Raw genomic sequence first — 25,370 nt, forward strand, 5'->3', positions numbered from 1 at the left:
CATTCCTGTGCATGCCTACCTATTGAAACTGGGTACTTTTTGTGTTTGCTGTGTGCCCTGTGTGGTTTATGATATTTGACACTGTTTAATATGATAAGGGCTGACACTGTTCTGATATCTGTGTGTTAGGGACAGGAATAGGGACAGTCAGTGGCAGTGGTAGGTCAGCATTGGTAAGGGTTATGGCAGTGTAGTTACGGGTTAGTGTTAGGGGGGCACTGTGGAGTAGGAGATTAGATTGTGTTGAGAACTGGTTTCAGTCAGAGTAGTGACAGTTGAGAAAGGGGGTGGAGCCAGTGTAGTGGCAGGGAGAGTGCCTTCCTGAGGTAATTTTCAGGTAGTGGGAGGAGCTAAAGCTGTTTGAGGAGAATTGTTCTAGAAGGAGTCGTGACAGAAAGCTGAACAGAGCAACAGTGTGTAGAGTTAAGAGAGCGAGGCAGCCTGGAGGAATCAGTGGCTAGTCTGTGGGTACCTCCCGTGACGTCCGGGACTTACGGTCCGAACAGGAATTGCAGAGGCAACCTGAATTTTCACCCAAGATGGGGAAAGTGGACGGGGAGCACTCAGTATCAGCTAGCTGGATGGTTCAGGAAGCTGCGGGCCTGGGAGCCACGGTGCAGGAAGAAAAGCTGAGGGAGCAGACCAGGGAAAACGCAGGAGATGGATTACTCATGTATTGGGAAAATGGATGGACTGTAACTGTTATGAAGATGCACGAGTTAAGTAAAGTTTTATTGAAAATGAACTTGGACTTTGAGAACATTTGTGTGTGTCTGCGACGGATTGGAGCCCTGTATGCTGTGAAGGATTCTGACCCACAGGTGGGTGAAATACGTGACACACACAGCTCACCACAAAATGGACATGATATTTCTGTAGCGGAGCGTCGGGGTGTGATTAGGAAGCAGCAGCAATCCCTCAGTATGGCTACCACCCTGGCCCCCATTACAGGCACTACGAGAAAAAGTCAAGCACTGTGGATAGAGGATGTAAGGGGTAAGAAACCTCTTTACAGAGGACCTGTCAGCTCCGCAGTCCTGTCAAATTGATGGGTCATAGCGGATTAATCAATTACCTCCATCACCAACAAACTCCTGAGGACATACCCTATTCAAGAGAAATGGTAACTTCAAGTTGCTGACTTATTTAATTAAATTGAATATTAGTAGTAACAAGCTTAAATTGATCATTTTCTAAAGATTACCTTGTCCATCATCTTTTTGGTCTGTCCATAACGAATCCGCAGCCGTCGAGCCTGATAGTCAGTACAGTTAGAACATGACACTAACTCTCTGAAGGCTCCAGAGCCTGGAAACCAGGCTTCTAAATCCAACTTCTTACTTGCTGCATGATTTAAAGAACCTAATAAAAAAGAAAGAAAGGAATCGATTCATCAGCACAAGACAACCTATTTAAAATAGGGTTTTAATATAAACATTTTTAAAAATCTACTGATGAGCCGCCTGTCATGTGTTGGGGCGAGGTTACAGAGCAGTAACTGAAGCCACGCCGTTCGTGCCACTATGACTGAAAGCCAGAGGCTGTCGGGGGAATAATGTTCATTTCCTCCTGGCAGCGGGGCTCTCAGTGCAGGCTCCGAGCAGCTTCACAATGCTATGATCCAGCAGATTAAAGCCATACTGTCAAGATTCCGTTGACTAATAACCTGGGGCACATTGAATCCTCCACTCATTCACTAGGCAGTACAAGACCTAACACTGGCAATCCAGATTGCCAGAGGCCAGAATATCTAGGAGAGGGGAATGGTTGAAGCAGTCCAGCTGAGGTCCTCCAAGCTGAACAGTCTAAGCGCTTTATTCTAACATACCGCAGGAATATAGGCTAAATGGCGCTCCCTCTGTGCAATGCCATTTTGCATGAACAGGTACTTGTCTCAAGGATTTCTGTGTCTTCACATCATTTATCCTGTATACATGCAAGTTTTCTTCACCTTTCTGAACTGATGACATAGGACTACTGCTGAGTGCTGTTACTGTCTGCACTTACAACCCTAAAAAGGATTATGGTCCTTGCATACATGCTATAAAAGCCAAGATTTAATGGGTTTAATGAGGATTTTCCATTGTGAATCCCTATCTCCTCAGACATCATTGGTCAAGGCTCCCCTATACTCAGACTCGTCGATATGGGGGGGTTTGGCTGACGTTAAACTAATATGTGTGGGGGTCATACCCATTCCCTCACAAAGCACTGGAGGAGCAGCGTGCATACCTGACACGATGTTCACAATACGGTATGGAATGCCCAGCGTTTGGTAAAACCCTTCTGCTGTCGTGATCATCTCTTCAAACATTTCCCACGATTTGTTATCATGAGGTGATGCATAAACAAACTGCTCAATCTAAGCAAAAGAATGACAAAGGAGAGAAAAGACATTACAACACGTCTGCAGCCAGATACTCACATATCACAGACACATATATACCGGCATATACGCCAAACACTGTAGTGTGATTTCCAAAACATGGCACCCAAACTACCGATGTACAGGGGTTGGACAAAATAATGGAAACACCTGGAAACATCAACAAAAGTTAGTTTAATATGGTGTAGGTCCACCTTTTGTGGTGATTACAGCCTCAATTCTCCGAGGTATGGGTTCATACAAAGTGTGAATTGTTTCCAAAGGAATTTTAGCCCATTCGGCAGTTATAACACCCTCCAGTTCTTTGAGCGACGATGGCGGCGGAAATCGACGTCTAACTTTAATCTCTAAAAATCGACCATAAATGCTCAATAATTTTGAGGTCTGGGGATTGTGGGGGCCAGATGAGATGCTCAACTTCATTAGAATGTTCCTCATGCCATGCTTTAACGATTCTAGCTGTATGAATTGGTGCATTATCATCCTGAATGATGGCTGTCCCCTCCGGGAACAGTGCTTGATCCATTGGATGCACTTGGTCACCCAAAATGCCTAAATAATCTTGGCTGTTAATTCTTCCATGAAGGGATATCATTGGCCCGGCGGATCTCCATGAAATAGCACCCCAGATCATCACAGAACCTCTGCCATGTTTTACGGTTGGGAGAATGCAGTCTGGATGGAATGCCCCTTTCGGCTGTCTCCAAACATACACTCGGCCAGAGGTCGGAAATAGGATAAACGATGATTCGTCTGAGAATATCACATGTTTCCACTGCTCGAGGGACCAATTCTGGAGGTTTCTACGCCACTCTAAACGCTTGGAAACATTTGTCATTGAGAGCAGCGGTTTTCTAATTGCAGCTCTTCCGTGGAATCCAGATTTGTGCAGCTCCCGACGAACAGTTTTCATGGAAACTGGGTTCTGTAGGTGTTCATTGAGCTTAGCAGGATTTTCGGAGCCGTGGTCTTGCGATCCTCACAATTCGCTTTAAAGTCCCACGGTCTCTCTAAGTCAGCTTTGACTTTTGGCCGGACCTGTGCTTTGCTGCGGACGTTTTTCCTTCTCTTTCAAATGCAGTCATTACTTTGGAGACAGTACCTCTTGACACGCCAAGCATTTGGGCATTTTCTGTTACACTAGCGCCTGCCATACGAGCACCAACAATTTGGCCTCTGAAAATCCCAGAGGTCTGCCATTGGTATCAGGTTCTCATCAATGTTCTTACAATTATGCCAAACAGTTAATTTACGTACAGATATTACATAACACAAATAATCAACTACAAAACATTACCATATGTCATGGTTTGCATGTTTATCACATGTTCGAAGATTATGATGCCAAAAGTTAGGTGTTTCCATTATTTTGTCCAACCCCTGTACATTACCTTGTGCCACGTCTCCTCACAAGTTCAATCATTTTAACCCCTTCTCATTTGAGCCATTTTTGTGCCTGTTTTTTTCCTCATCTTTCAACAGCCATTGCTTTGTTTATTTTCTTGTCACTAAAGTTATATGGTGTCTAAGGCCTGGGTCACTCAAGGGTAGTTTCTCCCATGCGAGAGGAAAGGGTCGATTATAATAACGACACTTCACACTAAGCTGACACTGATCAAACTCTGATCAGAGCTTGGTTGATCAGATTCCCTTGGATGAGAGAACCGTAGCATATGTGCGGAGAAGAAAACAAAATTTCTGTCATGGTTTGTCTGTTTCATTTCCTTTAGGGTTAACTCCTGTAGTCTCACACTGATCCTGGGTGGACCTTTTATAGCCTCCATCTGGGAGTTTCCTTTGTCAGTGATACTTCCGCCATTGGCTAAGTGTATTGACCCCTGAGTATGTTTTGTGCTGTGTGCTAATTTGCTTGATCTCTTGGCTTTTTGACTCGGTCTGTTCTCTGGATACTGTTTATTGGATTCCCTCTCTGTACTTTCTCTGTCCGTTTGGTATTGACCTCTGCTTGGCCCCTACTATCCTTTCTGTCTAGTCCCTTGGTACCGTTACGCTATCCCGTGCTCTGACCCCGGCCTGATCTGTTTATGTCTCTGTCTGTGCCCCTTGGTAGCGCTATTCTTTAGTTACCTTTCTAGGAGTTTTCCTTCAGCTCCTAGCTCCCTGGAGCTTAGGCCACGCCCACCAGCAGTCAGGTGATTCAGGTCCTGACAGGCCTGAAGCAATCTCTCTCCAGTCTTGCTTGCCCTGCATTTCTGGGAGTCTGTGGCTATCTCCAGGTCCTATTTTCCCAGGAGATAGCATCAGTGAGTGTCACTCATATCTCCCTGCCTGATAATTTCTCGATTGTCTTTGTGAGTCCGAGAAAATCGGACTGTAATCAGATGTTAGAGTGCAGTTCAAGGAATACCATTGCACCCATAGACTTGAAAGGGTGAGTGCTATGTAACTTGCGCATCAACTAGAAGCATGCTGCGATTCTTTTTGTCTCATGCCGAATCCATTAGCGAGCCTTAGGGTGGAACATTTCTCAATGTGGAGAATGCAAGCAGACATAAGGAAACATTTTAGTTCACGCAATGCTCCCCTGGGAATATAAATATGCAAATAGTCTCTATATGCCCCATCATCCTAAATATCAATATCGACCTATCTGCATATTTAAATTCCCAGAGGATCATTGCATGTTTTATAAGTCTCCTTGCGCCAACTTAGCACTTTCCACAAAGAGGAACCTTACTCCCTGTCAGAGGAATCTCATTCAGTAAAAATCACACCTTTTGCTTTGCTCTCAAGAAAGGCAAATATTCAAAAAAATGTATCTGCAATTGGAGCATATGGTTTGGTTTAATAGCCTAAGTCATTTAGCAAGGCTCATTAAGGGGTCAATATTGACTTTTAGGTGGCAAGAGAGTTCAATTCCTTTTAGACGCTATTTTCATATACTTGTAATTAGAGATGAGCGAACCTTTTGACGTCGGTTCGGTGAACATTTACATTTTCGCCGACTTGCTCAACGAACATAACCTAATGTAAAAAGATACGTCAACCCCTCCCGCACAGTTTCAAGCACATGACAGCTGATCTGATCACGCGATACATCAGCAGCTGTTAACATTAAATGCCACTGTAGAGTTCCAACAGCGGAATTTACCATGCACGTCACAGAAGTGTGTAATCAACCACGTCCATCAGTGCCCCTGTCACATGACCGCCGGGCGCCAATGGGCTAGCATGACAACCCGGTTTCTGCAGGATTCTCCTGTGGTTGTCACTGCCGATATGTCACAACACGCCTCTCCATTACTAAACCGTGGGCTTGATGACACCGGACAATGCAAAAGGTGACATCAACCCCACAAAAATTAACCTCACTTGCCACTGCCACAGGGCAACTGGGAAGAGCCGGGCAAGGTGCAGAATTGGCGCATCTAATAGATGCGCCTTCTCTGGAGTGGCTGCGTGCAGCTATTTGTAGGCGGGGGGAGCAATATCCATGGCCCCTTACCAGCCAGAGAATAGCAGCCCCAGCTGTCTGCTTTAGCTTGGCTGGTTGTCCAAAATGGGGGGACCTAACGCCTTTTAAAATTATTTAAAATAATTTAAAAAATTACGGCGGCGTGTCAACCCCACTATTCTTGACAACTAGCCTTCCTGAAGCTGACAGGTGGGGGTTGCAGCCCATAGCTGTGCCTGACTGGTTATCAAAACTACAGGGGAACCCCAAGTCACTTTTTTTTGTGGGGTGGCCCAGTTTAATAACCAGGAAAGGTTAAGTTTACAGCTGTGAGCTGATGTTAATAGCCTGGGAACCTTTATGAATATGGTCTCTTCCCCAGAATATTAACATCAGTCCCCACTCCAGCCGTCGTTTTTTCCTCAGTTGTTTATGAAAATTCCGGGGGGAATCCCACTCCATTTTTATCTTTTATTTTTTTTAATTTATTTACTAGTACAGTAAAATACACATTCAAGGTTATCTTAGTTTACAGCCTTCAGGTTTTCCACCAGTTGGAAACTTCAGTAACCTTAAAACGTCCCTCAAAGTTTCGTATGAGGTTTCTGGGACTCAGAGCTGCCGGGATATCTGGGTGCTGTGAACTCTGAGATCAAGTCTCACGGTAGCTCCAGTGCCAGACTGTTGAATGCCGGAGTGCCAGACTCGAGGTCGTTCTACAGTCCGACACTGGCACTTGCAGAGAAAGAGAAACAGCTGCTATGAACTCAGGTGACCTTACCGTTCTTGTTGACAATTAAAAAAAGTTATTAAAAAAAATGCATGGGGGGCCACTGTAATATTCATAATCAGCAGAGGTAAAGTCGACAGCTGGGGGGCTAATGTTATTTTTTCAGGAATGAGACAATATTCATAAAGATTCTTAAGTGATTAATATCAGCTCACAGCTTAGCATTTACTGGCTATTAAAATGAATGTCCCTCCCCCCCAAAAAAAAAATAACGTAGGGTCCCCCTATATTTAATAACCAGCAAATGCTAGGTAGGCAGACGCGGCTGATATTAATAGCCTAAGATGGGGCCATGGATATTGGCTCTTCCCAGACTAAAAACATCAGCTATCAGCCAACACAGACAGGGCGCATCCATAAGATGTGCCAAATCTGGCACTCAGCTTCGCTCCTGCCACTTGCCCAGGTGCGGTGGCAAGTGGGGTGATAGTTGGGGGAGGCGGTTGATGTCACCTTTGTGTTGTCAGGTGACATGACGTCCAGAGGTTAGTAATAGAGAGGCTTCTATTACTAACCCCATAGTGATATTGTATAAAAACACACACCCTGCATAAAGTCCTTTAATTGAAAAAATGACAGCGAATCCTTTAATTAATCTAAATTAAACCATACTTATGTCATCGCCCAATCCACAGAAGCCATGATCAACTGTAACAGAATTAAAATAATAAACAACAATATTCCTCACCCGTCGGCAGATAAGATAACAATCCATTTGTCCCGTGACGGATCTAGCTCTACTACATCTAGATGGCAAGCTGCATGGTTCCATGATGCGACTAAACAACTATTACAACTTTTTCCACGGCGCTTAGGCTGACGTCAGCGAGTTGAACTTAGCTGATTGGCTGTGAGCTCCCAGGACCTTTTTGATAGCACCGTGACGTCAATCAGGTCATAGTAGTTCACTGCAAGTCACTAAGCAGAGTTAGCACATGCTGCTCAGTGTCTCTGCTGGATGGCAGGCTGTATAGTCACAACATGCTACAATGCAGCCTGCCATCTAAATGTAGCAGAGCTAGTCCCATCATGGGACAAATGGATTATTGGGAAGAGCTGGGCAAAGCGCCAGAATTGGCGCATCTAATATATGTGCCTTTTCTGGAGCGGCTGTGGGCTATTTTTAGGCTGGGGAGAGGGGGAAATATCCATAGCCCCTTACTAGCCTGGGAGTACCAGCGCCCCTCTGTCTGCAGTAGCTTGGATGGTTGTCAAAAAATGGGGGTGACCCCACGACATTTTTTAAATTTACTTAAATTAAAAAATAGGGTGTTGGGTCCCCTCTATTCTTGATGAACAGCCTTGCTGAAGCTGACAGATGAGGGTTTCAGCTCGCAGCTGTCAGTTTTGCCTGGCTGGTTATCAAAAACACAAGGGAACCCCACCACTTTTATTATTATTTATAGCCCAGCCGGAAAATGATGAATACTCCCATCAGCCGCCGCTTGCTTTGGCTGTTAACAATTGAACACAACTCTCAACATGGTCTCCTGCTAGTGCTGAATGCAGCGAGAGCAGGGAACCATGATGTGAGCTGTCTTCACTTCTTCACCTTGTGCTGGGGAACAACGTGAACAGTACCATTGATTCCCAGGCGCCGGTATGCGTCACACTGATGACACAGTGATGTCATCCATATGTCATCAGTGTGCACGACGTTTTGCCGCTCGTGCTGCTACCAGAAACACTGACAGCAGAAAGATCCCTTAGTGAACTCAGTCATTTACCAAACTTTGGCCAACTTTTGCCGCTTTTTAGGAAAAATGCTTGGGAATCTAAACATGAATCCAAATGAGATACATTTGTGCCGAATTTGAGAATGACGAACGTTTTCAGAACAAGTTCGCTCATCTCTACTTGTAAACACCTTGCAGTGAGATCTATCATTATATGTCTCATCCAGAAGAAAGCCTGTTCTCAGCTGTTGTGGGGGCATGTTCTTTTCCCCCCCAGTAGTTTGCTGTCTGGTTAACATTGGTCATGGTAATACAAGGGAAGTTTACTCCCCAGAGAAGAATCTCTGGTAACACCCCCTTGGACTTATCAAAATATAACCTTGACTTTACATGCTAATAACTTCACAAAGCATAGAACAAATTAAAACATAAAAATAAAGCTTTAATCAGTTACATGGCCACTACTCCATGATGTGGCTAGGTTTTTCTTGCTCAAACTGGTGAAAGGTCCACTTTAAAGGAAATCTGTCATCATATTTGACCTATCTAAACTATTACTATGGGAATACAGGTTATAGAATGCTGAGGAGAGTGATACCTGTGTGTCTCAGATACCTTGTTGCTGAGAAATCATCTTATTACTTTATGTAAATGAGTTGTTCCAGACTATGGGGAGGATGTTGCTTGGAAGATAGAAATCCAGCCGAAACACGGCTGGACTTGGTGATCCTATGCAAAAGAGGGATTTTTGGTACTCACCGTAAAATCTCTTTCTTGGAGCCTTCATTGGGGGACACAGGTAACCATGGGTGTATGTTGCTGTCACTAGGAGGCTGACACTATGCAAAAAAAGGAAGATAGCTCCTCCTCTACAGTATACACCCACCGACAGGCAGGAAGTACCTCAGTTAGTGTTAAAGCAGTAGGAGAAGCAACCAAAACTCAACATATGTACCAATCCAAAAACGGAGGCACATAGACCAAATAATGGTACAAAATATGTACCAATCCAACATGAAGATACATAGATCAAATGATGGTACAACATACCAAATAATGGTACCACATATGTGCCAATGCAACTACGGAGGTACGTTAATGGTACAAACAGTTAGGGAGGGTGCTGTGTACCCCAATGAAGGCTCCAAGAAAGAGATTTTACGGTGAGTACCAAAAATCCCTCTTTCTTTATCGCTTCATTGGGGGACACAGGTAACCATGGGACGTCCCAAAGCAGTCCCTAGGGTGGGAAACAGGAAGATTCAAGGAATAAATGGGCTCAGGTCGGTCGGTGCAAAACCGCCACCTGCAGCACCTTCCTTCCGAGACCTGCATCAGACGAGGCATGGTATGAACCCTGTAAAGACTAACAAAAGAGGACAAAGATTACAAGATTGCGGCCTTACAGTCTGGAAAGCCAAATCCTGGTAACAAACAGCCTAGGAGGCCCCTACCGCAGGGCGGAGTGAGCCTTCACCCCCGGAGGAGCCTGCACCGTCGGAAGAGGCTGTTTGTCCTGAACGCGGAATGCCTAACGGCAGTAGAGAAACTAGAAGCTAGGAGCCCTTTAAGGCAACCTTCAGAGATGACGAGCAGGGAATCAGATTGATGAAAGGGAGCAGTCCTTGAAAGGTAGACTCGGAGAGCTGTGTCGGAATCCAGCTTGTAGAGGGGCTTCTCCAGGGGATGGACTGGAGAGACACAGAAGGAAGGTCAATGACTTCGTTAATGAGAAAGGAAAAGACCACCTCGGGAAGAAAGGAAGGGCCAGGCCCAAGAATCACCTTGTCCTGACAGGACAATGCCGCTAACTTGGAAACTCTCCTGATGGACATAATTGAACAAAGAGAAATGTCATGTGTTGAATGGGCTAAAACAGGAACGCGCTGCGGCACGCCTAAGACCAGATTAAAGTCCCATGGATTTATCGGAGGATAATAAGGAGGAGCCAGGTGGGCGACTCCTTGAAGAAAACCAAGAATGAAAGGAAAACGGACATAGGGACCAGACCCTTGTCCATACTCCACCAAAAGAAGGCCTTTCAGTATTTGTAGTAGATATGCAAGGATGCTGGTTTCCCGGTCCCAATCATGGTCTGAATGACCAGACGGGGAAAAACCAGCCTCCCCCAGGACTATGGCCTCAACGGCCATGCTGTTAAAGACAGAGACTATGAACTCTGGTGAAAGAGGGAACCTTGAGAGAGAGGATCTGGACGGCCTGGAAGCTTCCCAGGGGCGTCTATGAACATATTCACCGGGCCTTTCTTGGCCAATCTGAAGATAACAGGAATATAGGGATCCCTTCTTCCTTTATCCTTTTCACAACTCTCGGGCCGAGGGGAGAGATGGGAAAGGAGAGAGCAGATGGAATCGTGACCACGATATTGCTAGAGCATCGCAACAGATGGCTAGCAGGTCCCGGGATCTGGCTACGAACCAAGGAACCTTGTGGTTTAAACCTAGACGCCACGAGGACAACGTCTGGAGAGCCCCATTTTAGCGTATATGGATGAAGACAGCGGGGCTGAGCCATTAGCTGCCCGAAGCGAGACCCAGATGGCTCAGAAAATTGATTGCCCGGTTTCCTATCCTCGGAAAGTGCACGGCTGAAATGGCGGAAACATTACACTCTGCCTCTCGCAGAATCCTCATGAACTCTGACTTCACTTGTTTGATGCGAGTACCGTCTTAACGGTTTCTGTAAACCTCGGCCGTGGCATTGACTCTTGGGCGTTCCAGTGGCCCTGCGCTGTGTGACGAAGAAAAAACGGCTCCGCAAAAGATGAGACTGGCGTTGTTGGTGAAAACCTGCCACTAGAGAGAAAAGAGGAACTTCCTTTATGGGACTGATGCCGACGGCGTCACCAGATGAGGGACTGCCTCACTCAGAGGAAGAAGCACAGGATTGTCCGTGGAGACAACCAGAGGGCCCGCTGAAGGGGGCGGGCATGGAACTGGGCAAAAGGAACAGTTTCCGAGGCGACAATCCATTTCCCCTAGAACTCCTATGCAGGACCATAGGAGAAGAGAAGCTGATCGCTTTAGAGTACAGAAAACCCCTGGCAGAGGGATGAACAACTTTCTCCTTTGGAAGAGACGGGCTTGGGTCATGTCGAACCCATACCTAGAAACCCCAAGTACTGAGCAAAGATGAGGGAGCACTTTTCTCTGTTTATAATCTAGCTGAGATGGACCCGGATATGTAAGGTAAACTGAAGACTCTGGTTGCAGTCTCAGCAGGACGGCTCATTGATCAGAAGATCGTTTAAGTAGGGAAATATTAAAAATCCCTTGGATAGAAGAATGACCCTGACCGCTGCCATGACGTAAATAGTCTGGGAGCAGAGGCTAGGATGAAGGGGAGGGCCGTGAACTGATAAGGACCCTCCTGGATCGCACATCATAGGAGCCTCTGAAGCTAAACACAAACACTCCCGAGTCCATGAAAGTGATTACCGAACCTAGTTATATCGTCCTGAAAAGACAGGACCGAACGTGACTGGTAAACCGCTCGAGGACTAAAAACGGAGGAGCGTTCTTCGTGACTAAGAAAGAATAGAGTAGAACCCCGAGAACAGTACGTTCCTGGGGACGGGTACGATCACTTCTGTGAATGGCAGGTAAAGACTGCCTGAAGAACTACTGGGGGCTGCGACGTATGTCTTGACAGACAAAAAAACAAAAGGAAACCTCTTTCTGGGGAGAAGTGGATCCAAAAGATCTAGAGACTTGGGAGGCAAAACCAGTGAGTCCAGAGAATGCGACGAATGGCAACGATGCTGACGGTAGTCGTGACGGAACAACCAGCCGCATCAAAAGGGGAGCGGACACGAGATATTTGCTGGCATGGGCCATCTGATCAGCCAGATCTGGCCTCCCATCCGGAGGAGCGGCCGCTAGAATACCTTGACGAAGTATTCTTGCCCCGACAGACATGGAATTTGACACCCAGATGTAGGCAAATGTGGGACAGAGAGAGAGACAGGCGCCAGCCGCCTCCAAGGCTGACTTAACAAAGGATTCAATCTCTCTATCTGTAGAATTCTTAAGGGTATGTGCACACGTTGCGGATTTCTTGCAGAAAATTCCTGAAGAAAACCTGAAATTTTCTGCAAGAAATCCGCATTTTTTTTTTTGCGTTTTTTTTCCGTTTTTTTCGCGTTTTTTTAGCATTCTGCAAGCGTAATTAGCTTGCAGAATGCTAAAGTTTTCCAAGCGATCTGTAGCATCGCTTGGAAAACTGACTGACAGGTTGGTCACACTTGTCAAACATAGCGTTTGACAAGTGTGACCAACTTTTTACTATAGATGCAGCTTATGCAGCATCTATAGTAAAAGATAGAATGTTAAAAATAATAAAAAAAATAAAAAAATGCTTATACTCACCCAGACATCTCCTCAGCGGCGTCCGTTCCTCTTTCTCTAGCTGGCGTGTGCGCACAGGACCTTCCGTGACGTCACGGTCCGGTCACGTGAGCGGTCACATGACCGCTCACGACCAATCACAGGACAGTGACGTCATTCGGCGAGGTCCTTCAGCGCACACCAGCTACAGGAACCAGCCAGCGTGCAGCACAGAGGCGGGAACACAGCGCCGGACATCGAGGGTGAGTATAGGACTGTTTTTTATTTTATTTCTTATTTTTTTACCAATTATATGGTGCCCAGTGCGTGGAGGAGAGTTTCCTCTCCTCCACCCTGGGTACCAACCGCACATAATCTGCTTACTTCCCGCATGGTGTGCACAGCCCCGTGCGGGAAGTAAGCAGATCAATGGACCCCTAGGTGTGCGGAATCCCCGCAATTCCGCATTTTTAATGAACATGTTGCTTTTTTTTCCGCTATGCGATTTTTTCGCGGAAAAAATCGCAACATTTGCACAAAAAATGCGGAATACCTTGTAAATAATAGGAGGCATATGTTAGCGTTTTTTTCGCGTTTTTATCACGTTTTTATAGCGAAAAAAACGCGAAAAAAACGCTAACAATCCTGAACGTGTGCACATGGCCTAAGGGATGCACTGATCAGTAGAGACAAGGCTGTCTAGGAAGACAGGCGAGAAGGTGGCGGATCCACCTTAGGGATTCTGCCCATTAATCAAGAAGGCCTGGACTAAAGGGGTAGAGGATGTGTAGCATCCTCCTACCTGGGAGGCGCTTTTCAGAGTGTTCCCAGTGTTTGGACATAGTCATGACAAGTTCACTGTGATCAGAGAAAATTCCGGGAAAAACATTTTTACCCATTTGAAAGTAATGGAGTGCTCGTGAGCAGGAGCCTCGTCCTCCCGTAGGTTCAGAAATTTGGTATTTTGCCCAGATAAGGTTATTGCGCGTATCTTGCATCTTTCAGGTCTGGTCCGTATTGGACTCAGAGTCAGACTGGGAATCCATATCCGACCAAAAAAACCACCTCCGCGGAGGGGCATGGGATGAGGAAAGCGTCCAGGAGAAAGTAGAGAGACCAGCCTGTTCTTTTGGTTTGCACGCCATCTGTCCCTGTGAAGGTCGCAGTCGGGTGCGTGCGAATCACCGTGAGAGGTGTTCGGAGCACTGGTGGCAGAAGACAAATGTGTAGGACGCTCCAGGACCTGGATCAGGGACTGTGAGAGTTTGGTCAGATCTGAGACCGACTGTGACCTGGCAACAGCCCACTCCGGAAGGAGGGGAGTGCTCTCATCCCAGGTGTTAGAGGGTTTCTTTGAATGCCTCTGCTCTTGTACGGATAGCACAAGCATCGCGGATTATAGGGACAGGAATGGGCCTCCCAGAGATTGGGCATAAGTAATAGGCTAGGGTTACAGCTGGGGGAGCTAAGCCCTTGGGAAGAGAGAAAATAACCAGTCTGAGCTGGTCCTACCTGATAACAGAGACGGCTGTCAATGTTCAGGCTGCAGTATCACCAGAACCAGTAGGTTAAAGATGGACGCCTTGTGTGCCCTTCGGAAGACGATGGTGGCTGCACGATTCTTCACACGGTTTCAAACCTTCACTCAGCCTGCAGGCAGAGATCCACCATGTCCCCCCCCGCGTGTATCGGGAGAGAGGGATAGAGGGATAGAGGAAAACACTCTCATTAGGCCAGGAGACGGGGCCCCAGCGTACGGCGTGCCCTAATAAGCAGAGAGTCCCGTAAGAGGGCGTGGCTAAGCGGACACAGAGTCCGAGGAAAATGCCCCGAAGTCGGGGGCTAAATTAACGGGTGCATATAATTATACGAAGCCTCCGCACCGACAATGACAGGACAGGAAATTGGCATTAACGAAGGTCCAAGTCCGGTATGAAAATTGGCCACATCTGAAAGTGTCAGGAAGTGGGGGCCCTGCAAAGGACCTGGAATTATATGCAGTCTCAGCACCAGCAGTGGCAGGGCCGGTAAACGAAGGTCCTAGTCTGCGTCTGGTGGGAGTAGGGGCCCTTCTGTTGACTGTGCCACCAGAGGAGTGCACCGGGTAGGGAGAGGAGGCCCCTTGATAGGGAGAAAAGCGCGCGATAAATGCGCGCACTTAATGCGGAAGGCGTTAACGAAGCACTAGCTGAGGACCAAGATAGAGGAGGAATGGAGGCCTCGTGGGGAAGGGGGGAGTGGTTAAGGGCACAGCCAATGACAGGGAAGAGAGAGAAACCCCTGATAGGTCCAGCAGCAGAAGGGTGCGTGTGAGCTGTATTAAAATATCGCTGGGCGCCAAGAAACCGCGGGCATGGCCGACCGGCCCGAACTGAGGGAAAGTGAGAGTAAAAAAGGGGGGCCGCGAAGCTGAATGGAGGCAAGCAGATAGCGATTTGCTAGAGCCTGCGCGCGAGGACAATGCCTGGAATAGACGGCAGGGCAGCTCAGAAAGGTCCAAGGGAGGGAAGGGAGCCAGCGTGGAAATGGCGCTTAATACAAATATAACCCCTTCCTCCCCGATATATCTTCATTACCTTGATCTTCAGAGCTGTATGGTGAGGGTCGTCCAGGGGCCCAAGGGAAGGCAGGGACGCTGAAGAGTAGAACACTCTTCCAGGAGACGGCATCAACCCCCTTAGGGAAAAGGGGGGAAGGTCACCGCTGGTGACTACCGTCTCCCTCTCAGCCCTCTCCGAGGAGAGGGGTGAGGAGGAAATTCGGCAAGGACTGGCCACCAAACTCGCCCTGAGGCACCAATGAAGGCGCAGGGGTGAAATGTCCTGCCAGCAGGCCTGAGTGTTGCGATGTGGGTGACACCACACTGCTCACTCAGCCGCTAATAATGGGAAGGCAGAGTGAATTAACACCCTGATTCCCTAAAAAGTTGAATCTGATCCGGGAGATCCAAGTCCGCCTCCTACAGACACTAAGCACAAACTGAGGTACTTCCTGCCTGTCGGTGGGTGTATACTGTAGAGGAGGAGCTATTTTCCTTTTTTTGCATAGTGGCAGCCTCCTAGCGACAGCAGCATACACCCATGGTTACCTGTGTCCCCCAATGAAGCGATAAAGAAATTATTTTTTAGTGTAGAATATTAGTACATTGATACAGGGAAACAGGTCCAGCAATGGACAATAGGCGTTTCGCGTTTCACGCTTTAACGGGTCCAAGAATGTTTTTGGCTGGATTTCTACGACGCTATTTGATATAGGTGCAGCACCTATAATCGTGAAGCCCATAGCCTGCTGGTCCGCTTAAAAGCTTTTCAAGGTATGCAATAGGTTGTTCGTTGCTGGTTCCTTCACACTTCAGCTGCCTGGAACTCCGCCTCCAGAGCTTATTTTATATGAGGTGGAGTTAACAGTGTGAAATATAATAGCCGCTCTCTGCAGAGCTGTGTGTGGTTATCACCAACACATCAGCAGATTCCTCTCAGCTCCAGCTTCCATCTCACAAGCAGACAGGGCTGTAATAGTGTTACTGTCAAGGTGAAAATGTATTTTCTTATATACCTTTTATACTTTTATAAATCTTTATACTCTTTTTGTACTGTTATACTTTTATACTGTGAAACAATAAGTTTTTCCTATCTGCTAGCTAATGCAAATGTAATTGTATCTAAAGATGGCTGCCAGTGTTCATTGTTCATTTCAGTTTAGAATGTGAAGAGTTAAGTTTATTTCTCTTGAAAAAGATAACTCTGGAATGTGAAGAAAGTAACTATCGAAGATGTCCTGACGAATGAGAGAGAGAGACTGAGCACTAGATGTATGCTGCTTAAACTCCGCCTAATGCATTCCTTTTTCCTAAACAATAGTACTGTGTATTCAATAAAAAAATAAAGTAGTTGCTGCTCGGCTCTGGACACAGGTGAACGCAAGAGCGTCAGCAAAGATTGAATCAGCTACGTGTCTGAATCATTTCTTTTTCCGGTACCAGAAGTTCTGCGCTCACATTACAATTTGGAATGACTGGTGAATGAGGATTAATTGTCGTTATTACGGCCCCGACAATTTTGGAGCCCAACGGGGGGCGTGGCCAGCGATCCGAGACTCTCTGGACCCATGCCTGGATGTCTGTGGATGATACCCGTAGTGGCTGACCTCGAGGACTGATCACCCTCACACGGTAAGTGGCGATCATATACACTGTATGTGTCACACTTGCTAGTGTCTCAGCCGTTATTGGTTTGTCTGTGGTCTCTTTTTGGGTCTGGAGAGTGACCGGTCGAGTGGTGAGATCGAATGTGATCCTGTGCCACGCTCTGAACCAGCAACTGAGAGACTCGCATTCTGTGCGATCTCTGTACACCACACCTTCTTTACCGGTCATTGTACTCCATTCAATCATCCTACCCGTGACTATTGCCTAGTAGTGAAGTGGAGTGAAAAATTGTGCAAGTTGTAGATTGTGGGGCGGCTTAGAGGAAGGGATAGGAGACGCAGCCTCTGTGATATTGTACCAGCTAGGTAATTAAGACGTCCCGAGCAGGGACCACCTGTATTTCTGTGGAGGGCTCTCACTAGGAGACCGCCTCCCGACTGTTTAGAATATCGTAGCAGGATAGTCTGTTAATCACTGATTGTTCAGGTTAGGGACAGAGAATATTGAGCGCGAGGCTCTTTTTCTTATACGTTGAGCGAGAGGCTCCGTGTTTTTAGAACGTCAGTGTTGAAGATCGCTGCTAGTGGTTTTACTGCAGAAAATCACAGTATTCTGTGAGTCATGTTGCGTCTCTTAAAGCAGAAGAAGTCAGTGCCCCACAAGTTAGATGAGGATGCTGTGGAAGTCAGGGCAATAGTTCAGTCACGGGAGGGCAAGAAGGCAGTCAAGAATGTTGAGAGATTGTATAAGCATGTAGGATTGCCCTCGTCAGGCAGATTGCAGCCGGCTATGTGGTATAACCTCATAGAGAACAAGCGAGGCATGTTGAAAGATAAAGGATTGTTAGAGCAAGCACAAGCTCATCTGCGAGTTGCGCGAGGCTTGAAGAATGAAGGATGGAAAGAAGTCGATGGGGGGGGAGGTTCAGACAATGCGGAGCCCGTGTTTGGTTATAAAATGCCTTTGAACTGTGATCTTACAGATTGTAAAATGGCCGCCGTGCCACTGGTGATGAAAATGCAGTCCCAACCACCACCATATAATGGCGATGGGCCAAACTCTCCAGAAGCGTGGGTGTGTCCTGCTTGTGGCGTGCAGAATCCAAACTGGGTGGAAATCTGCCGTGTGTGTGGGGCGGGTCGTCCTCAGGGGTCCGCCCAGATCATGGGAGGAAGTGGGGCATGCCACACTTCCTCCAGCGGCCATCTTGGTGCACCCGGAACTTCCCCCGGAAGTGGGGCATGCCACGCCTCCACCGGCAGCCATCTTGGTGCACCTGGAATTCCTCCCCAGCCACTATGTCCGCTGGTAACACTTTCCGGCGAGTACTATCAGGGACCACCACTTCCTGAGAAACCCCCAGCACCGACTGATGCTGCCTCCACCTCCAATGTTCCCGTACCCACTTCAGTCTCGGGGTCTAGTCTCCCAGTGCAACCCACTGTGATATTTGTAAACACGCCAGGTCAGGGTCCCTTTACCCTCGAAGCTCTGACCGGCAGTGCAGCTTTTCAGTCCGCAATGCGTATGAGACGCCAAGTTATCGGAGATGATGAAGAATCAGAAGACCTGGACAACCAGGCCGCTACAATTCCCCCTGCCCTGCCAATGCTATTAGGTCCATTCGAATCCCCCCGGCCTGGAAGGAGCCCACTACCTACCCCTCTCAACAAATCCTCTAAGCTGCCCCATGACCCCGAAATCTGGTTCCCCTGTCATTCACGTTATTACATCACACCTCAGGGCTCCCAGGTTCTCTTCTCAGTGGGCTATGGAGACATACTTACCCACCAGGTGGGAGCCATAGTGAACCCAGCTAATTCTGCCCTGTCACATAGAGGTGGTTTGGCCCAACAGATAGCTAAAAAGGGGGGCCCATCCATAGCCCAAGAGTGTCAGGCCTACCTTGTCAATTATGGCCCCTTGCATCCAGGAGATGCTATGACTACCCAGGGAGGGAATTTGCCCTGTGATATAGTGCTACACACTGCAGGCCCTATATACGACAACAGGACACCCGAACACTGCCGTACAATGTTGCAGACTGCCTTGCAGACAGTGGTCATTCTTGCAGGACGGCTAGGGAGAGATACACTTCCTCGTAGAACTTTGGCTGTACCATTGATATCTTCAGGACTCTTTGGATACCCACTGGGCCCCTGTATGAAGGAACATGTTGAAGTCATCAAGAATTGCCTCCAATCAACCCCAAATCTAGACTTACAAGAAGTCAGAATCGTCTGTTACCACGAGTCTGGATTAGAGGGCATTATGCCCTTGGTAGCTGAATACATGGTGCCACTGATGCTTACGGGTATAAAGCCTCTGGATGAGATAACCCCCACAGCACCCCCAACTGCCCCGGAGGGCGAGGTAGTGACACATGACGAAGAAGAAGAAGAACTGAAGCTGAAGTACAAACCCTTCACTCCGGTACAGATTGATGCTATTGTCAGCAAGTTATGTGACCCAGACAAATTTCCCATGCAGTATGTGAGGAGACTGGAGCAGATTAGGAGCATCTATGGGGCTACATGGTCAGATCTATCAGGTATTACATCTATCAGAGCCTCCGAATACTTTCTCCCCACTATCATGAAGGAATTGGACCCCACTAAAGCAGGACCTCTCAATAAGTTCAAGTCTGGAAAGGAGTTTATTGCTCAACTCACAAAGTGGGCCCAGGATCGTCTCTGTGACGAAGCAGGATCAATACAGGATATACGACAAGAATCTGGAGAAGCTGTGGAGAAATATGCTGCCAGACTAACTATGCAATTTGAAGATTTGGGTTATTCAACCCATGTGAAGACGCAGGCAGCCTTGTTGGTCCGTGCTTTTATTGATGGTCTGGAAGATCCACTGAAGGATAAGGTCATGAAGCTTCGTCCCGAATTACCTGATGGTCCCCTAAAACAGGCCCTTACTGTTGTGAAGAGTTATCAGAAATTGCTTCAAAGGGAAGAGAAAGAAGCAGAAAAAGAAGCAGAGAAGGAAGCGCAGAAGGACAAAGGAAAGAAGAAACCAGCCATGTATATGGTAGAGGCCTCAGAAGTACCTGTTATGGTGTACCAGGCTCAGGATCGATATGGACCGCCACCCTTGAGGTTGAGAGGGCCCGAAGGCCGGAATTACAGGGACAGACCAGTTCGTGATGACCAGGGGAGGCCTCTGTGTTGGGAGTGTGCCAGCCCTGGTCACATGAGAAGAAGTTGTCCTCGCAGGGGGTACCCTCAGAGACCTCCTCCTCCTCCACACTCATGAAGTTCAGGCCAACCGGTGCCCACTTTTCCCGCCACCTGTACTTCTTCATCTTGCGGTGCAGTGACCCTGGAAGTGGACAGCCAACCTCTCAAGTTCTTAGTGGACACTGGGGCGGCCACCTCTGTTATCTCTTCATCTCAGCTGCCTCCTACGATTTCCCTGTCTTCAGATTTCCTCACGTGTATTGGAGTTGAAGGCCAACAAACCTCATCACCACTCACTGTTCCTGTCTCAGCTGGCCCTTTCTCTGGTGTCTTTGCCAAATTTCTGGTGTCTGAAACCTGCCCTGTCAACCTTCTAGGAGCTGACCTCCTTCAAAGGCTTCATGCTACCATCACCTTCGGTGATCAAGGGATGGAACTGCAGTTACAGGACCCTGCCTCACAACAAGGCGCTGAAGATCGTTGTGTCCTTAAAGCCTTCCCTCTGATGATGATGACTCTGCAAACGACACCATCCCCGGATTTGCCTAATGTACCTATCGGTCTGTGGTCAACTGGACCTGAAGACGTGGGTCTGCTCAAAGTGCCTCCAGTAAAAGTACACCTCAAACCTGGGCATCCGTACCCCAGACTACCTCAGTATCCACTTAAGGCTGCCCAAGAGCAGAGCCTTGGAGTACAGATTACCTCCCTCCTGCGTTCTGGAGTGCTAATCAGATGTGTTTCACCCTGCAATACGCCCCTGTTTCCGGTAAAGAAAAAGACAGCTCCTGGAGAACCTCCAAAATACAGACTCGTACAGGACCTCAGAGCAATCAATTCAGCCACCATCTTGGAAACTCCTGTGGTACCCAACCCCAACACCTTGCTTTCCCAAGTGCCTACTTCAGCAACACTCTTCACCGTCATTGACCTGGCTAATGCTTTCTTCAGTGTCCCGCTTCATGAAGACTCACAGTTCTTATTTGCCTTCACGTTTCAAGGATCTCAGCTAACCTGGACCAGGACACCACAGGGTGCCCAGAACTCCCCAAACCAGTTCACACATGCTATGAAGATGACCCTGGATCCGTGGGTGTTACAGAATCTTCATGTCAAGCTTCTCCAGTATGTTGATGACCTACTCCTCTGTGGAACTGAAGAGAATCTGTTTGCTGCTTCTGAGTCCTTACTCCTATTCCTCCACTCTGCTAACTGCAAAGTCTCAAAGGCCAAGGTCCAGTGGTGCAAAGAGAAAGTTGTCTTCCTCGGACACTGCATCTCTCAAGGCTCGAGACACCTCACCGAGGACAGAAAACATGCCATCGAGGACATCCCTTATCCGAAGACGTACTCTGCTATGCAGTCTTTCCTAGGACTCATTACCTACTGCAGACAGTGGATTCCAGATGCTTCAAGACTCATGCAACCCTTGTATGACTGTCTTAAAACTGGAGGACCAGATTGGGAACATGCTGAAAATCCGTATATCTATGCTCAGCAAAAGGACTGTTTTGAGACTCTCAAGGAAGCTGTTGTCAGTGCCCCTGCTCTGGGTCTCCCTGACTACACTCAGCCGTTCCACCTCTTTGTTTCAGAGTCTGAAGGATATGCCTCTGGTGTGCTAGCACAGAAACATGTTGATCGTTTCCGTCCTCTGGCCTACTACTCAGCCAGACTAGACCCTGTTGCCAGAACTGCTCCATCCTGTCTCAAGGCTGTACATGCGGCCCATGTTCTCCTGGACAAGTCTGCTGACATAGCCCTTGGTCATGACTTGGTCATTCAAGCTGGACATGATCTCTCTGCCGTCCTTCAACAAACATCTCCTAAGCATCTGACGAGCCAAAGACATCTCAGGCTTCAGCTCTCTCTACTTCTGCCTTCCAACATCACTTTCCAGAAATGTACTACTATCAACCCAGCCACTTTGCTTCCACATTCTAGGGGGGAGTTACCTGAATGGTATAAGGACTTACCAGACTGGAGATCACCTGGTGACCCACATGATTGTGTAAAAGCACTGGAGCAAGAAATTTCTGCACCACAGAATGTGGTAACTCAGGAACTCCTCAACCCTGATTTGCAACTATGGACTGATGGATCCCGATTTGCAGACTCTTATGGCAAGTTCCACACTGGATATGCTGTCACCACTGACACAGAAGTCCTTCTGGCTGAAGCTCTACCACCTCACCTGTCAGCTCAGGAAGCCGAACTTGTGGCCCTACAACAAGCATGTTATCTAGCAGAAGGGAAAACGGCCAATGTCTACACTGACTCAAGATACGGCTATGGAATCTGTCACGATTTCGGATTCCTATGGAAATCCCGAGGGTTCATTACGGCTACAGGAACCCCTGTTAAACATGCACTAAGGATTAAAGCCCTGATGAAGGCACTAGAGCTCCCCGCACAGATTGCGGTGATCAAGGTCAAAGCTCATGGGAAAGTCAACTCGAAGGAAACTAGAGGAAACCATTTAGCAGATCAAGCTGCCAAAGCTGCTGCCATAAAGAATGTCTCAGCAAAGTGGGAAGAAGAAGAAACAGCACCAGAAAAACCCTGTTGGGAAGACACTGCTACACCCGTGATGCCTGTGCTTACCAGAGCACAAACAAAGGAACAAGCAACCAAGGAAGCTACCCAAGCCGAAGAAGAACGAGACTTTGAGAAGTCTGAAGCCCGAAGAAAGAAGAAGAAGAAGTTGATAGAAGACATGGAAATGGAATACCCTGCTACCGGATCTGGCTGGAAGCCAGCTCGACCACCTGAAGAAAGATTGTGGGAAGAACAAAAGTTGACCTCTAGAGAAGAAAAGAAACAGTGGGAAGCTGCAGGAGCCATTCATGGGAATCGTAGTTCTGCTGGACAATACGAATTTCCTAGACTCTATAAGGTGGATGGGAGACCCTGTCTACCCAAAAGAATGTATCCAGCCGTTGCAGCATGGGCTCATGGATCAACTCATCGAGGAAAGAACCAAGCACTAGCCTGTATTAAGAAGCTCTACTGGGCCCCAGGAATCTCTACCACTGTCACAGCTTACTCAAGAGCCTGCCCAGTCTGTGCCATCTGTAACCCAACAGCCACCGCCAAGGTTCCACTTCAGCATCTTGCCAAACCAGATTACCCTTGGCAGAGAATCCAGGTTGATCATATTCAAATGCCCAAGTCAGGAAAGTATGAGTACGTCCTAGTGGCTGTGGATATGTTCTCAGGATGGCCTGAAGCCTACCCAGTGACCAATATGACTGCCAAAACTACAGCTAAGAAGCTCATCACTGAAATTTCGTGCAGATTTGGAATACCCGAAGTTGTTGAATCAGATCAAGGCCCAGCCTTCACTGCCAATGTCTACGAGGAATTGTGGCACATGTTAGGGACAGATTTGGGTCTACACACCCCTTATCACCCCTCCAGTTCAGCCAAAGTTGAGAGAATGAACTCCACAATTAAGACACAGTTGCTTAAAATGAGCCAGGACCACCCACTCCCATGGCCAGATTTGCTCCCTGTGGTCTTATACCATATCAGACACACCCCACAGGGAAAACACGGCTTGACCCCCTTTGAGATTCTTTTCGGTGCTCCACCTAAAATAGGAGATATTAGGCCTCAAGAGTTGTCTGAGACAAATGATAAAGTTGTACAATTTGTGATTGCATTGTCTAAGGAACTGTCTAACACCCATTCTACAGTTTCTGCTTCTCTTCCAGAATCCACAGGTGACGTGGTCCATGACTTTGTGCCAGGAGACCTGGTGTATGTGAAAAAGTTTGTGCGCAGAGATTGTCTCCAGCCAAGATTTGAAGGACCTCATACAGTGATCCTGGTCACCCCCACTGCAGTAAAACTTGAAGGAAAGAGCACCTGGATTCACGCTTCACACTGTAAAAGAGACCGAACCAGTGTTTAGTCACAGTAGTGACTGAAGGGAAATGTTGCTGTTTTTAACCTTGGGACTGGGGGCCATCCTCGCCCCTACCTTTTCGGCCTCTGTTGTAAATAAGAATTCTGGCCCCACTATTCTCTGGGTAAATCTGACAGCCCCGGTGAATATCTGGCGATTTGATTTCTGTGATGTAGTCAAGTGCCTTGACACTGAACGGATAGTAGAGGGAACTATCCAGTTTTATCTGTGTGTTACCAGACAATACAATGATAATTGTCACTATTGGACAGATGCTGCCTGGAGTACAGGGAAAGATTGGGGATATAAACCTAGCGAAGCCATGTTCCCTAAGGATAGAACGGGTAGGACTCTCCGTGAGAGAATGCATCTTACAGCCCTTCTGCAACCACTTAGGGGCTGTAAATGGGGTAAAAGTTGTCACCCCCTCCTCTTGAATCTTGAAAACGCCCAATCTGCTGATCTGCAGACGTTTGTATTAGGAAGGAATTACAATTATGTATTTAGTGCTGGACCCCATTCGTATTTAGGCCATATACAGCTCCAGGATATTAGCTCTAGACCAACCAAGGCTCCTGTTACCAGTACAGCTAAAACAGGCCCAGGTGAGCGTTTGCAAAAAGTAGTTAATGAAGTGATACCCATTCCAGGTCTCAGGTGGCAAGAGGTTTTCTCCATAGAAACACAAACAGCCCCAAGGAAAAACCTATGGTTAGAATGGGTAAGATACAATGTAAAAGTCCAGAACATCTCTGTAGGATGTATTGCTTGTGCTGCTGCGAATACGCACCTCTACACACATGCATTGCTTTTTCCTGATGACAACACTACTGTCTGTGTTATGAATTTGTTGAAAGGTTTGAAGCCCACTGATTGCCCAGATTATGTCCCACTAATTCATGAGAAACCTAAACTAAAGGTCCCAGGAGAAGTAACCGTATTAGCTGACAATTACACCTGCTATAATTCCCACGACACCACAGGTACACCAGTAGGGATCTTCGAGACAGGTTTCTGCAAAGAGAACAGTTCTTTAGATACTGACTTGCTAATCAAACATACACATTATATGTACGACATTTATTGGTTATGTGGGGATGGTAAGCTCCGTCCTAGGTTGCCTAATGCCTGGATAGGCCAATGCACCCTTGTTAAACTAGCCATGCAGTTCAAGATTCTACCTTGGGATCCAAAGATACCTGATGAACCTACCAGAAAGAGGAGAAGCCTTGATCAGCTCCACATGAGTTATGAAGAAGATCCACTAGTATATATTGATGCTATTGGAGTGCCAAGGGGGGTGCCTGACCAATTTAAAGCCCAGAACCAGATTTATGCCGGCTTTGCTTCTATAATCCCACAGGTGCAGATTAATAAAAATGTTGAATGGATCAATTACATATATTACAGTGAACAAAGGTTTGTCAATTTTAGCCAAGATGCCTTCCAGGGTATAGTTGAAGAACTGGGCCCTAACACTAGAATGACTCTTCAAAACCGACTAGCCCTTGA

The 25,370-nt window shown here is 47.3% G+C and overlaps 1 protein-coding gene across 1 annotated transcript in view; it reads right to left on the reverse strand.

Moving 5' to 3' along the window:
• Positions 1-25,370, reverse strand: part of SARS1 (seryl-tRNA synthetase 1) — a 79,066-nt gene that overhangs the window by 24,693 nt on the left and 29,003 nt on the right. The window contains exons 8-9 of the mRNA XM_077295419.1: positions 2,233-2,362; positions 1,205-1,362 (exon numbers count right to left, since the gene is read on the reverse strand). Coding sequence (XP_077151534.1) covers positions 1,205-1,362; positions 2,233-2,362 — 288 coding nt within the window. The remainder of the gene's footprint in view (positions 1-1,204; positions 1,363-2,232; positions 2,363-25,370) is intronic.

Source organism: Ranitomeya variabilis, chromosome 3 (assembly GCF_051348905.1).
Source record: "Ranitomeya variabilis isolate aRanVar5 chromosome 3, aRanVar5.hap1, whole genome shotgun sequence".
NCBI classification, from domain to species: Eukaryota; Metazoa; Chordata; class Amphibia; order Anura; family Dendrobatidae; genus Ranitomeya; species Ranitomeya variabilis.